The 11560-nt window shown below is 48.5% G+C and overlaps 1 protein-coding gene across 1 annotated transcript; it reads right to left on the bottom strand.

Moving 5' to 3' along the window:
• Positions 1-3552: 3552 nt before the first annotated feature.
• Positions 3553-11022, bottom strand: C1R (complement C1r). Its single transcript, XM_009461807.2, has 11 exons — positions 10898-11022; positions 9879-10107; positions 9460-9652; positions 9134-9277; positions 8793-8989; positions 8148-8295; positions 7942-8063; positions 7294-7372; positions 6727-6867; positions 5068-5142; positions 3553-4837 (listed from the first exon to the last, which is right to left on the bottom strand). Exons 1-11 carry the CDS (start codon positions 10903-10905, stop codon positions 4035-4037), a joined length of 2139 nt encoding a protein of 712 aa, XP_009460082.1. The 5' UTR covers positions 10906-11022; the 3' UTR covers positions 3553-4034.
• Positions 11023-11560: the final 538 nt, after the last annotated feature.

The raw sequence follows: 11560 nt of genomic DNA, 5'->3' as shown, positions 1-11560 counted from the left end.
CTTTTGCGCAATGTGCTGTTGTGTGTGTATTGCCTTTCTTCTTCTCAGTCTAGACCTAGTTCTCTTTGACTCTCCCTAAATCAAGCGTCTAGTCACATTGTGACTCACTACGCTGCCAGCTTTTGTCAAGCTGTAACTTGTGCTACCTCACCTCTCTACCTGAGACTCTTTATGAAGTTCTTCTGAGATGGCTGCATCTCATGGACCGACCATTACCAGCAATGAGGACTTCAGACTTCTGAATCAAGCCGAGCAGAAGTGACATCTTCAAAATCCTTTCATTCACCTGTCCTCAGGGCTTTATTTTTCAAACTTTATTCTGTTAGGTAAGAAATAAAGCTTGCTTGATCTAGGGAAGGTAGTGGTGTGGGAGAAGATTACCTGGCGTGCGTTAGGGGTGTCTTCTCCTCCAGAAAGTCCTATATCACTCACAGATATCCTTCCACTAAGATGGTCAGGGAACTGGTGCAGATAGCATATGATGAAAGATGGAGGAAGCTGGGTTTGTTCAGCTTGAAAAGGAGGAAGCTAAGAGGGGGATCTAACTGCTGTGTTCAGATACCTAGAGGAGGGCTGGAGAGTACACAGGGCAAGGCTCTTCAGAAAGGTGAACAGCGACAGGACAAGAGACAATAGACACCAACTGCAATAAGGGAATTTCCAACTGGGGCTTTTTCCTGGGGTGTGGGTCAGCACTGGAACAAGAGCCAGAAAAGACTGGGGAATCTCTGTCCCTGGACATTTGCATAACTTGCCCAGGCAAGGCCCTGAAGCTCTGAAGTTAGTCTTGCTGTCAGCAGTGGCTTGGACTAAAGACCTCCTCTTCCAGCCTAAGCTTTTCTGAGAGTCCAGGAAATGGTGAAGAGGACATGTGCAGCTCTTGGGAGCTTTCATATAGATCCCTGCACGCAGCTCAAGCACCTTCAATTTTGTGTGACAAGCAAAAGGTTGTTTTGTTGTTGGGCTAGTAACCAAGGATCTTATACTACATTCCTGAGGACCTGTGACCCACAGGACGTTGAATGCTTTTCACTTTTATATCCATATGTGCCGACTTTAATCTAGTGTGAAGGTTTATAGTCATTCCTTCTTGTCGCTAAGTAGGTGGACTCATCTCAGCTTTCACCTTTTGGAGCACAAAATCATAGAATCATAGAATTATAGAATGTCCTGAGTTGGAAGGGACCCACAAGGATCATCGAGTCCAACTCCTGTCCCTGCATAGGGCAACCCCAGAATTCACACCATGTGTCTGAGGGTGTTGTCCAAACGCTTCTTGAATGTTGTCAGGCTTGGCGCCATGACTGCCTCCCGGGGGAGCCTGTTCCAGTGCTCCACCACCCTCTGGGTGAAGAACCTTTACCTAATGTCCAACCTAAACCTCCCCTGGCATATCCTCCTGCCGTTCCCTTGGGTCCTATCATTGGTCGTCAGGGAGAAGAGATCAGCGCCTGCCCCTCCTCTTCCCCTTGTGAGGAAGCTGTAGGCCACGATGAGGCCTCCCCTCAGTCTCTTCTTCTCCAGGCTGAACAGACCAAGTGACTTCAGCCGCTCCTCGTACGGCTTCCCCTCTAAACCCTTCACCATCTTCGTGGCTCTCCTCTGGACACTCTCTAGTAGCTTTGTATCCTTTTTGTACGGTGGCGCCCAAAACTGCACACAGTGCTCAAGATGAGGCCACACCAGTGCAGAGTAGAGCGGGACAATCACCTCCCTCGACCGGCTGGCAATGCAGCGCTTGATGCACCCCAGGACACGGTTGGCCCTCTTGGCTGCCAGGGCATGCTCTTGGCTCGTGTTCAACTTGCCATCGACCAGAACCGCCAGATCGCTCTCCGCGGGGCCGCTCTCCAGCCTCTCTTTCCCCAGGCTGTATGTACATCCAGGGTTGCCCTGTCCCAGGTGCAATGGAAGCGTCCATCCCTGGTACCTAGTCCAGGCTGCAATCTTAGCCCATGTTCCTCTTGTGCAAAGAAGTGACTATATACTGGCAAAGAAACAATAATGAGGCAGTGGTGCCACTGTACGATATTTTGTAACTTCACAGTATATATTAGAATTTCATAAATCCTACAGCCATGCCCAGAGATCTGGGGTAATCATGAGCAAAAGCCACTGGAAATCTTAGACTGCTATGCCTGGCTGTTAGGACGCTTCTGCTTTGGTACGCGATGGAGACTTCAGCAGTAGAAATAGCTCAAAGTACAATTTGGGGAAAATTAATCCATTTTAAGTTCTGAAAAAGTGACCTCCAAACTAAGGTAAAAGACACTTCCTGAGCTTCTATGACCACAAAGCTACTCAGGCAAGCCGTGTTGCACGATTACTCACTAGCTCACTGATTAATTCCAATCTTTCTGGAAAAGGACAGGAAGACAAACTGCTGAAATCAATTCAGGGCAGCAGAGAAGAGAAACAGAAATGTGGCTGAATCGTCCAGGAGTAGGAGACAGGAAAGACACTTATTTAGCTGGGATTGCTATTCCTAGGAGGGTCACAGATTCCTACAGGGATTTTGGGCAAATCATCTATTCTCCATGCCTCAGCTTCCCAAATTTTCCTAGTCTCCTGCAAAACGGGAGATTCTTTAAGATGGCTTCTCAGTAATTTTTCCCAATTTTTACAAGGACTGAAAAGTTGGGTGTTTTGTTCTTCTTGTCACCTGTACTCACTGAGCATCCCAGAAATTCCCTGTTCTTCACCTGGAATACCCCTCAGTTTCATATGCCTCATTCTCCCTTCCCTCCCCCAGACCAGGGTTTATCCATTGCTCCTGTACAACTGGACACCTTGTTTTTCCATGCTCTTGTCGCCTCTCATGCTCCCCTCTTGCCCATACAAATTGGAAAAATCAACAGAATTCTGACCCCTGGAGAACATGGATGAACTTATATCAGATGTGCAATTGCACAGATCACTCCCCAGGGTATATTATCTCAAAAGCAAATGAGAGATGCTGACACTTGAGAAGATCTGGAGCTGGATCTCACAGAAAACAGTGCGAGAAGGCAACTATGACCTTACCTGCAGAGTTCCCCTGTCAAGCTCTTGCAGACCTCAGTTCTCTCAGTGACTCACAAGAAAAAGGTAGGTTGTTCTGCAGTAGCAAACCTAGTCAAGAGACAACTCCAGAGAATGCCCACAACACAACAGAGGTCGTCTTCTCTCCCAGTCAGCATCATTTTGGAGCTGCTGTCCTGCAGAGCTTTATTTCATATAAAAAAAAAATAAAATAAATTCTATCCTCAAATTCTGATCAGTGAAGGTTCCTGGGCTCTTTTCTCCATGAGATGGGTTGTTGGCTTCCCTGTCTTTTGAATGTGGCACCACACAGACTACTCATTTTTGCCTCCCTTGAAGCCACCTGGAGTTTCAGACTGGGTAAGCTAATGGTGGTTTTGTGACAGGTAAGCAACTGCTACATGCCGTTGCAGACCTGGAAAGACTTTAGCGGTAGGTAAAGCAATCCCTATATAAAGTCCGTAAGTTGCTTTCAGTGATGGGGAATATTTCACAGTTGTTAAAAACGAAGACAGAAAAACATAACACACCTGGTTTCTCCAGCAATGATTTTAATATTCATAGAATCTCACTGATGCCAATGGGCATACGCACACTGTACTCAGCAAAGTACCACGTCCTTCAGGAAAGTCTGCTGCCCTGCAACCTTCCCACACAATAGAGTACAAAAGGAGACTGCAGGAGTCTGATGCTATCGCCAGCACTTCAAACAATACCATGTTTGCTGTCATGAGCTATTATTAAGGCTTCATCCAGTAATAAGATTTGGAAGAACTAGAACGTCCACAAAGGCGTCCCAGAAGCTGCCAATGGTACAGCAGCTCTGCTAAGTTTTGATGGTACCACCAAGAATTCAAACAGAATGGTGGCTTTTGGAAGTGCTCATGATGAAGGTTACACGGTCTGCGTGTTTGAAAAGCCTTTGGGACATCATCAAAAGCTTTAGATATGATTTTCTGTGTCTGGAAATTTATATGCTAGCAGTGATCCTTCAGCTAGTAGGACAGCAACATTTAGAGCCTGTCCTCCCTTACTATCCCTTTGATCCAGTCCAGATAGTTGAGGATCTTGGTGTAGAAGCCATAACCTTCGGCACAGCCGATACCCCAAGAAACAATACCGGTAGCAACCCAGCGACCACTTTCTCTGTCTAACACCGCGAAGACACTCCCACTATCCCCCTGGCAGGTATCCCGTTTGACTGTGAGGAAGCCAGCACAGAACATGTTCTCAGAGAAGACCATAGGTATATCTCTCTTCTTACTGTCCAGCCAACTCTGACACTTCTCTCGAGCAACTGCTGGTAGGCTCACATACTTCAAATGATTGGAAATAAAGTTTTTTTCCACACCAAAGCCGCTCACGTAGCCCAGGTGCCCATCCATGTAGAACGTGGTGTTGGTAGTATCTGGGAGACAGATGGGCAGTACTGTAGGGCCCAGGGTTACTGGGTGTTTCAGCTCCAGCAGAGCTATGTCCCCATTGAAGTTGTACTCATCTTGAGGGTTGTAGTCTGGATGGATAAAGATCCTGCGTACAGGGTGGTTACCCATCTTGTGGAGCTCTTCTACCTTGGTGTGGCCAAGGAAAATGTTAGCCTCCTCTGCTATCTGGTCCAGGCTTACATTGTTCCCTCCTGCCCCTTTGGGGAAGATGGTGTGGGCGGCGGTCAGGATCCAGCGATCGCCCAGGAGCGCACCACCGCCTCGTCCATGGATGCCGGTCAGAGCCTGCCAAGGGAAATTCCCTCTCTTTGCTGACTTGCCGCCCAAGATCCGCTGGACTTCAGTAACGGGATTGACCGGCTTCCCACACACTGTGGAGAAATGCAAGGAGACCATGACACCCTCTGTTACCCTGGCTTGTCTCCCTCCTTCCTACACCATCACTGTTCGATTTCACCTTATTTTTGCCTTCCTGGATAGATTCCCCTGTCCTCCCTGATGCCGTTATCCTTACTCCCCTCCCTGCATGTTGCCCCAGCTTTGGACTGACTGTAAGCATGAATCAGTAAACACCAGACAAAGTCAGAGGTTTTTTACTGACCTGGTAAGCAGGCAGGAATCCTCGCCTGACCATCTTGATCTACCCAGGTTCCCTCAGGAGAGCAGGTGAATCTGTCTGTAGGATGAGAGGGAAGCGAATGAGACCCAGGCCTGCAGGCATGGGGTGGGAAGAAAGAATAGAATAAGAGAAGAGAATATTTTCAAGGGGTTCCTCTGTCCAAGGTGTCCCACATGCTGCATTCAGACCTTCTATCCCAAAGGCACCCTTTCTCAGGAAAAGCCGCCTGTGGTACAGTCTGGAATGTCTCCATCTGGGATAGCGTGTACATCTCGAAGCACCTCAGTTCCAGGGGACCAGTAAAGCTCAGACACTGCTTCGGCAGAAGAAAAGCCTTAAGAGCCATCTGAGTGAGGTCTTAACTTCATTCAGACCACATGCTTACAGAGCACGGTTTGACCTTATTTAGTCCAAGGAAGGGAGAGAAGAAGCCATGGATTTTAGATTCAAGTTTCCGGTCTCTGTAGTTTGCAGACAGTAGGACAAGGTGGTTTGTTCCGGCAACAGGAAAAAGATGAGTCCGTTACATGCTCAGTGTCTATTTCTGAGGTTATATTGCAGGTCAGCTAACTCACATGTCACCTCTCAACACAAACTCCACTACCTCCAACGTTCTTGCTTTTCTTAGAAAGTTTGTGCTGGTCACTAAAAATAATTTATATACAATTTATCTTACACTGTAGTAAGTGCTTCCAAGAAAGCGTTTGCTGTTCTCTTTCAAAATTGACCAAATCACGAAGACTCCCCATCAAAATTTGGCTGGTGCTGATATTTTGATTTTTTTTCTGGTGAGATTTAGCTCTGACTCTTTATGAAGGAGTTAAACTCGGATGCAAGAATAATCCAATTCAACATTAGTACCAACTTAAAGAACTCCTTAGCTGCTTGCTCCTGGCCCCAGCGCTAGCGTGTCACCTCTCAGGCACGCTGCATAACTGTGCGTCCATGCTGGCAACCATATCCAGGAACTGATTCAGCTTAAAAAAAAAAATCTACATTTTTTGTGGAGGCTAAATGAGCAGCCAAGGCAAGGAAATCATTAACTCCTTATACTGCTCTTGTAACCAAAGCTCCTGTCTCATCGCATCATGTCTCAGGTGCAAAAAGAAGTCATGTGAATGGTTTTGAACATTGCCTGAATTTTTCTGACCTGCTGCATAAGATTTTTCTGTATGTATGTTATTTAGCCCTTAGATGTCTCTGCTGCTGAACAATATTCCAAAGAGGTAAACAGCATTACAGTGGAATGGAGTGTGAGTTTATTTATTTGCATCTGTAGCAACTTGGACTGGTGTGGTGAGGTTTCAGAATTTTGGTGATTCCCAGCCTCAAATTTCAGTGAAAGAATGAAACCCATTAGAGAAGAATAAGTCATGACTACAGATGAGAGGATAAGACCTTCTGCAAAAGTTAAGGAGAGCGTGGAGGAGGGATGTGATGGACTCTGGGAATGAAACGGGGTGGGAATAGGCTGAGACAACGAGCCTCTGGAGCTATGCTGCAGAGGCAAGGAGAGGTTGGAGAGCCTTCACAGGAGGAAAGCATGAGCCCTAAGCCTGGGGAGCAGAGACAATTCTAATTGGAAATCTGAGAGGGCTTTTCACACACAAATTTCAATGTCTGTGTGGGATTAGGACTCACCACCGCCTGTTCCGGTGACAATGTGATAATATGGCTCATTGCATCGGTATGCGATCACTGACTGGTAGTTGTTGTTCGCAGGTTTGTTAACATAGCTGAATGCCCCATTGGTCAGGTCTGTAGGGTTGCCACAGTTCACAACTACACAAAAAAAAAAAAAAAGGGGGAAAAAAAAAAAAAGGGATGAGTCAAAGACAGCCTTGCCGCCTGAAGGTTTAGGCTTGACTTGGATTGTGGCCATGATGTAAAGGATCAGTTAGTACAGTGCGCAGAGCGAGGTTGTTCCAAAATGGATTCCAGACTGGGATCTTTTGCTTTTAGATGTTATATTACAGCAAATTTTTTAGTGATATTTTATGCGTTTTTGTAAGGGAGGAAAAACATTTAAGTTTTTGCAAGCAGAAAAACGTAATGAAAGTCAACAGTGGACCTCCACAGGTCCTTCCAACCAGCGTAGCCATGAGCCTATGGCCACAGACAAATTGAGGCACAGAGGCTGAACTCCCCGTGTTCTTGGAGGGGGAAAGCCACGGCAGGGGCCATGATCCCCATTCTCAGATCACTCACTTTCACAGCGGGGCATGGATTGATGCCATGTCCCATCAGCCTGGCAGACAGCCGTGAAGGACATCAGCTTTCGGTTGCCCTGCATGGGAGAGAAAAACATCTCTGTTGGTTGTACTAAGCCTTACATTCCCGTCCCCACATTAAAATAGTATTCTCTTTGCCCATCTTCTCACTGCTGTCCAATGGCTGCCCCCTCCCTTTGCTGCCTTCCCTCTATCCTGTGTTTGCCGCACAGGCTACAAATTCTTCATAGCGGTCCAAGATAGCAGCAGCCAGCAACCATAAAACTGTGACAAGTCTGGGGCACTACCCGAGTCCTGGCAATAGGATGGCAAGGGAGGCAGGTAACATCTTCTGCTTCAAGTCTGATTTCACATCCTTCCAAAGAGATATTCTTGTTTGCCAATGTTTCCTGGGATCTTTGTCTCTTATCTTCTACCAGGACTTTGTGAAGCAGTAACTGCATAAGGAAGGGAGCTAGGAAAGGAGAAACCACTGGGAGAAAGCCGACAGAAACAAAGAAGAAATAGAAATTGCAAGAGGTTGCCACGAGTGAAATCTCCAAAGGAAGTTTTACTGAAAGGTGAGACTTACACAAACTGAAGAGAAGCCAGAATATGGCTAAAGGGAGTGGAGAAGGGATCTCACCTCCATCAGGTTATACCCAGTCTTGCAGCTGACAACGAAATAGTCCTGAAATTGATACACAGGCTGCAGGTTTCTGATGACGGTAAACTGATCCCGTGGGACAGGCTGTGGGCACCGTATTTCTGTTGGAGAACGGGACAAAGTAAATTGGTATTAACAAATGGTGTAGATAGGCTGTAGCAGCCTCTGGGAAAGAGATGTCTTACTCTCTGAGGTGTAGTGGATCTTCCAGCCACGGCTGAACCCTGACTCATCGGTGAGGAAGAGTATGTCCACCTCATTGCTGTTGGTTTCAATGCTGCCAGGTGACTCCTTGCCACAATATTCACCAATCTCTCTCCCTCGTACTTGGATCTGATGACGAAAACATGTATCACAGGGACAGAAACACACATGCCTCTCTGCCCCAGTGTCCCTATTTCGATCCCGACCAAGTGTGCCACAGTGCCTACGATGGTGAACAGGGCTGGTTGTCGGACCCATCTTTGCTGATGTCTGTACTGACAGATCAGAGCAAAGGGCTGACCTACTACAACCTCTGCTTCTCCCTTATCATGGGAATCAGAGCCATCAACCCCTTCAAATCCTGAGATTAAATCAAAGGGAGATAAAACTAGAAGAAGGATGATTTTTTTGGTTCCACTCACAGGGGCCTGTGACCCAGAGCTTCTGACCTCAGGATAATGGTAATTAAGCACATCGAGGGAGGGACAAGGGAAGAGCTCAGTCCTTCATGCTGGGGCATTCTCCTTGTGCTGATCCCATATTTCTCATCCAAATAGTGGTGACCCCACAATTCCAGTCCAGGTCTGGCAGCAGGGTTGGAAGCAGAGTTTGCTAATCTCTAGTACCTTGAGCTGGTCATAAGGACAGCGGACTTGCTGGTGTTCATCAATCTCAAAGGGTTCCAAGAACTTGAGGTTGACAGACAGGCCCTTTTGCAGACGGATGCTGTAGTTACACCGGAGGTCTTCAGGATAGGGCTGGGGGTACTCAGGGCTGCTCAGGTACCCAGACGCCTCTGTGAACAACTCACTGCTGCACTCCACTGGTGTAGAGGAAGAAAGTAGAGGTCACATTGTGGAGCTGTGCCTTCTGCAGCCCCAACTGCTCCCTAAGTCACTTCTCCCACCCCTCCTGGCTGAAGGGCTCCTTCCCTGGCGCCCTCTGTTCTTTCAAAATTTCAATTTACCTTTGCAGGAGTGGTGGTCACTCTGAAGCCGGTAGCCAGTCCGGCAAGAACAGAAGTAGCCACCCACATAGTTGTGGCAGAAGTGCTGGCACTGAGGCCCTTCCTCTTTCTCAGCAGCATTGTTAAGGTCACATTCATCAAGATCTGAAGACACAGGAGATGCAGGGACAAGGGGAGGAAAGTATTAAACCTCTCTGCTGTACACTGAGAGTACATTAGAGAGCCACATCCTTGCTTACAGCTTCTCTTTATTTGCCTGAGAAGGAGGAAAATCAGGTGGAGCCACACAGGCTTCTGCCTGCATGCTGAGGGTATTGCCTACTCACCCACAGCTTGGTAATAAGCCAGGAAGCCCCTGTAGGGAATCACCGTGCCATTGTCTTCATTGGAGAAGTCTGAGTGAAACGCCAGGTGCATCCTATTCCCCTTAGATACAAACTCCTTTCTTCCTGGGTGATTGCCTGTGGTTGACCCAAGCCGGCCACAGTATCGGCCCAAGTTCTTCTTGTCTGCTTTGATCTGTCAAGGTTAAGGAGAAATCACTGTAGCCTCATAAGATTCAGTCTGCTCCATGCATCGCTGTTACCCAGCCATGAGTTGCTCCCACCCATTTCTGTCTTTAGCTCCTTCCCTTTCCTTTGCGGGAAGTACGAGAGGAGGCCTGGTGAACGAAGAGCCACAGCGTGTGGTGGCCACTAGATTCCCATCTCCAGCCGCCCCTTGGCCCAGGTATCTATGCACATACCTTAACATAGTCATAGAAGCAGGATTCAGATGGCTCCAGGTCAAAATATCTGAAGGTCAGCTTCACCACATAGCCTTCTGGGACGTGGATATCCCAAGTGCTGATGTTATTGTTGGGATATGGCTTGGGATAACCGGGGGATCTGATCTCCCCAAAAAGCTTTCTTGGGACTGGACTGGAACTGATGGCTCCAAAAAAGAGGAAGGCCCCCAGGAGAAAAGGAACGTGCCTGTGAACATGACAAGTGAACTACGACATTGCACAAAATCAGGTCATCCAAAATCAGGGGAGACTTGACTTGGGCGCTGTCTCATGGAATCCAAACACGGGAGGCCTAGTTGCAGGTCCAGCTACTGGCTTGGATCACTCAGGAACAAGGAGGACAGCTGAAATGAAGACACCAGCACTACCCAGGTTCCAGCAAGGCACTGTGACCCAGCCAAAGAGCTTCATCAACCCAGGAAGCAGTTTGAAGGAGCGCGGATGAATTCCCTGCTTGTTCCCAGCAGTCATGGGGCTGGGTCCCTTAGAAGCAGTGGAAGTTTGGCTCCCTTTCGCTCTGGGCCAGCGGGTCATTTCTGTTTATTGCTAGCTTAGGATCTCTGCCCAGTTCCTTTGGTGAGGGTCTGAAGAGCTGAAGCTCAGCTTGCTGAGGAGCAATCCCGCGGTGCCTCCTGGGCAGCCCTCCACCCCCTCGTGCCTCAACCCCTCTCCTCCAAGAGTTGGCCTTCATTTTTTTTTTTTTTTTTTTCCCCCACATTCTACAGATCGTTCCCCTCTGGGGAACGGAACTACCAGTGCTCCTCCAAAACAAGCTCACCACCCAGATCTCATGAAAACATCAGCCAGAAAGATCCTTCTTCCTCAGCCCCAGGTCCTAGCAAAGCGTTACCGGAGGGACAGCGAGCCTGAGCGTAGCCCCTTGGACCTCTTCTCCTCCCTGGAAGGGTCCAACCCTCCCGTTCCCTCCCCGCAGAGATGTGGCTGGCCCCCTCCCCTCCCCACTTGCCCCCACTCACAGGTCCATGGGCTCGCCCGCCCCGCAGGCAGCCCTGCCGGTAGCCCTGCCCGTCCTCCCCGCTGCCCCGGCCCGGAGCTCCGGTTAGCGGGAAGCCCGGGGACCGGTCAGGGAGGTGGGGAGAAGCGGAGGGAGGGGAGATCGAGGCCGATTACAACCAGCCTGGCACCGGACCAGGCTCCCGCAGCCCGGTCCCTGCTGCCCTCTGCTGCCGAGCTCCTCGGCCCTGCAAGCAGGGACCCCGGGGAGGGCTTTTTTTTTGGGGGGGGGGGGGGCTGTCACACCCCAGCCAGGCAGAGCCCATCTGTCTCTTCTGGGCGAGAAGGCAGGCAAACCATTGCTAGAGACCTTTCCTAGGGTTTGGTCTGCAATCCAGCAGCGGCTCTGAGTTTGTTCTCCCCCAAAGATGTCCTCCTAGGAGGTCTCCCCCTTTCCCTCTGGGCGGTTTTCTGGTGTTGGAAGATGACCAGAAATTTCAGTCTTAACAAATTCAACTTTAAAAAAAAAAAAAAAAAAAAAATCAAACCCGCAAAAAAGTCAAGTTTTCTCTGTCCTGGCACGAGCACTTCAGAGGTTTTTTGGAAACTGGGAGCTTCTTCAGGGAAAACAAGAAACCTCAGACATTTCAGTTAAAGAGATACTAAGAAAAATGAACAAACCTGTA

Source organism: Nipponia nippon, unplaced genomic scaffold (assembly GCF_047370975.1).
Source record: "Nipponia nippon isolate SJK-2023a ecotype South Korea unplaced genomic scaffold, ASM4737097v1 scaffold_2, whole genome shotgun sequence".
NCBI lineage: Eukaryota > Metazoa > Chordata > Aves > Pelecaniformes > Threskiornithidae > Nipponia > Nipponia nippon.
The sequence above is the reverse complement of the archived record's forward strand: the minus strand, read 5'-3'. Positions and strand labels throughout refer to the sequence as shown.

What these genes read in the sequence shown, in the direction of transcription:
- C1R (XM_009461807.2), bottom strand. An exon ending in TGACCACCACTCCTGCAAAG is followed by an intron (nt 8,990 to 9,133) that starts GTAAATTGAAAT and finishes CCTCTACACCAG; the next exon opens with TGGAGTGCAGCAGTGAGTTG. An exon ending in CTGGGTATAACCTGATGGAG is followed by an intron (nt 7,373 to 7,941) that starts GTGAGATCCCTT and finishes TCTCCCATGCAG; the next exon opens with GGCAACCGAAAGCTGATGTC.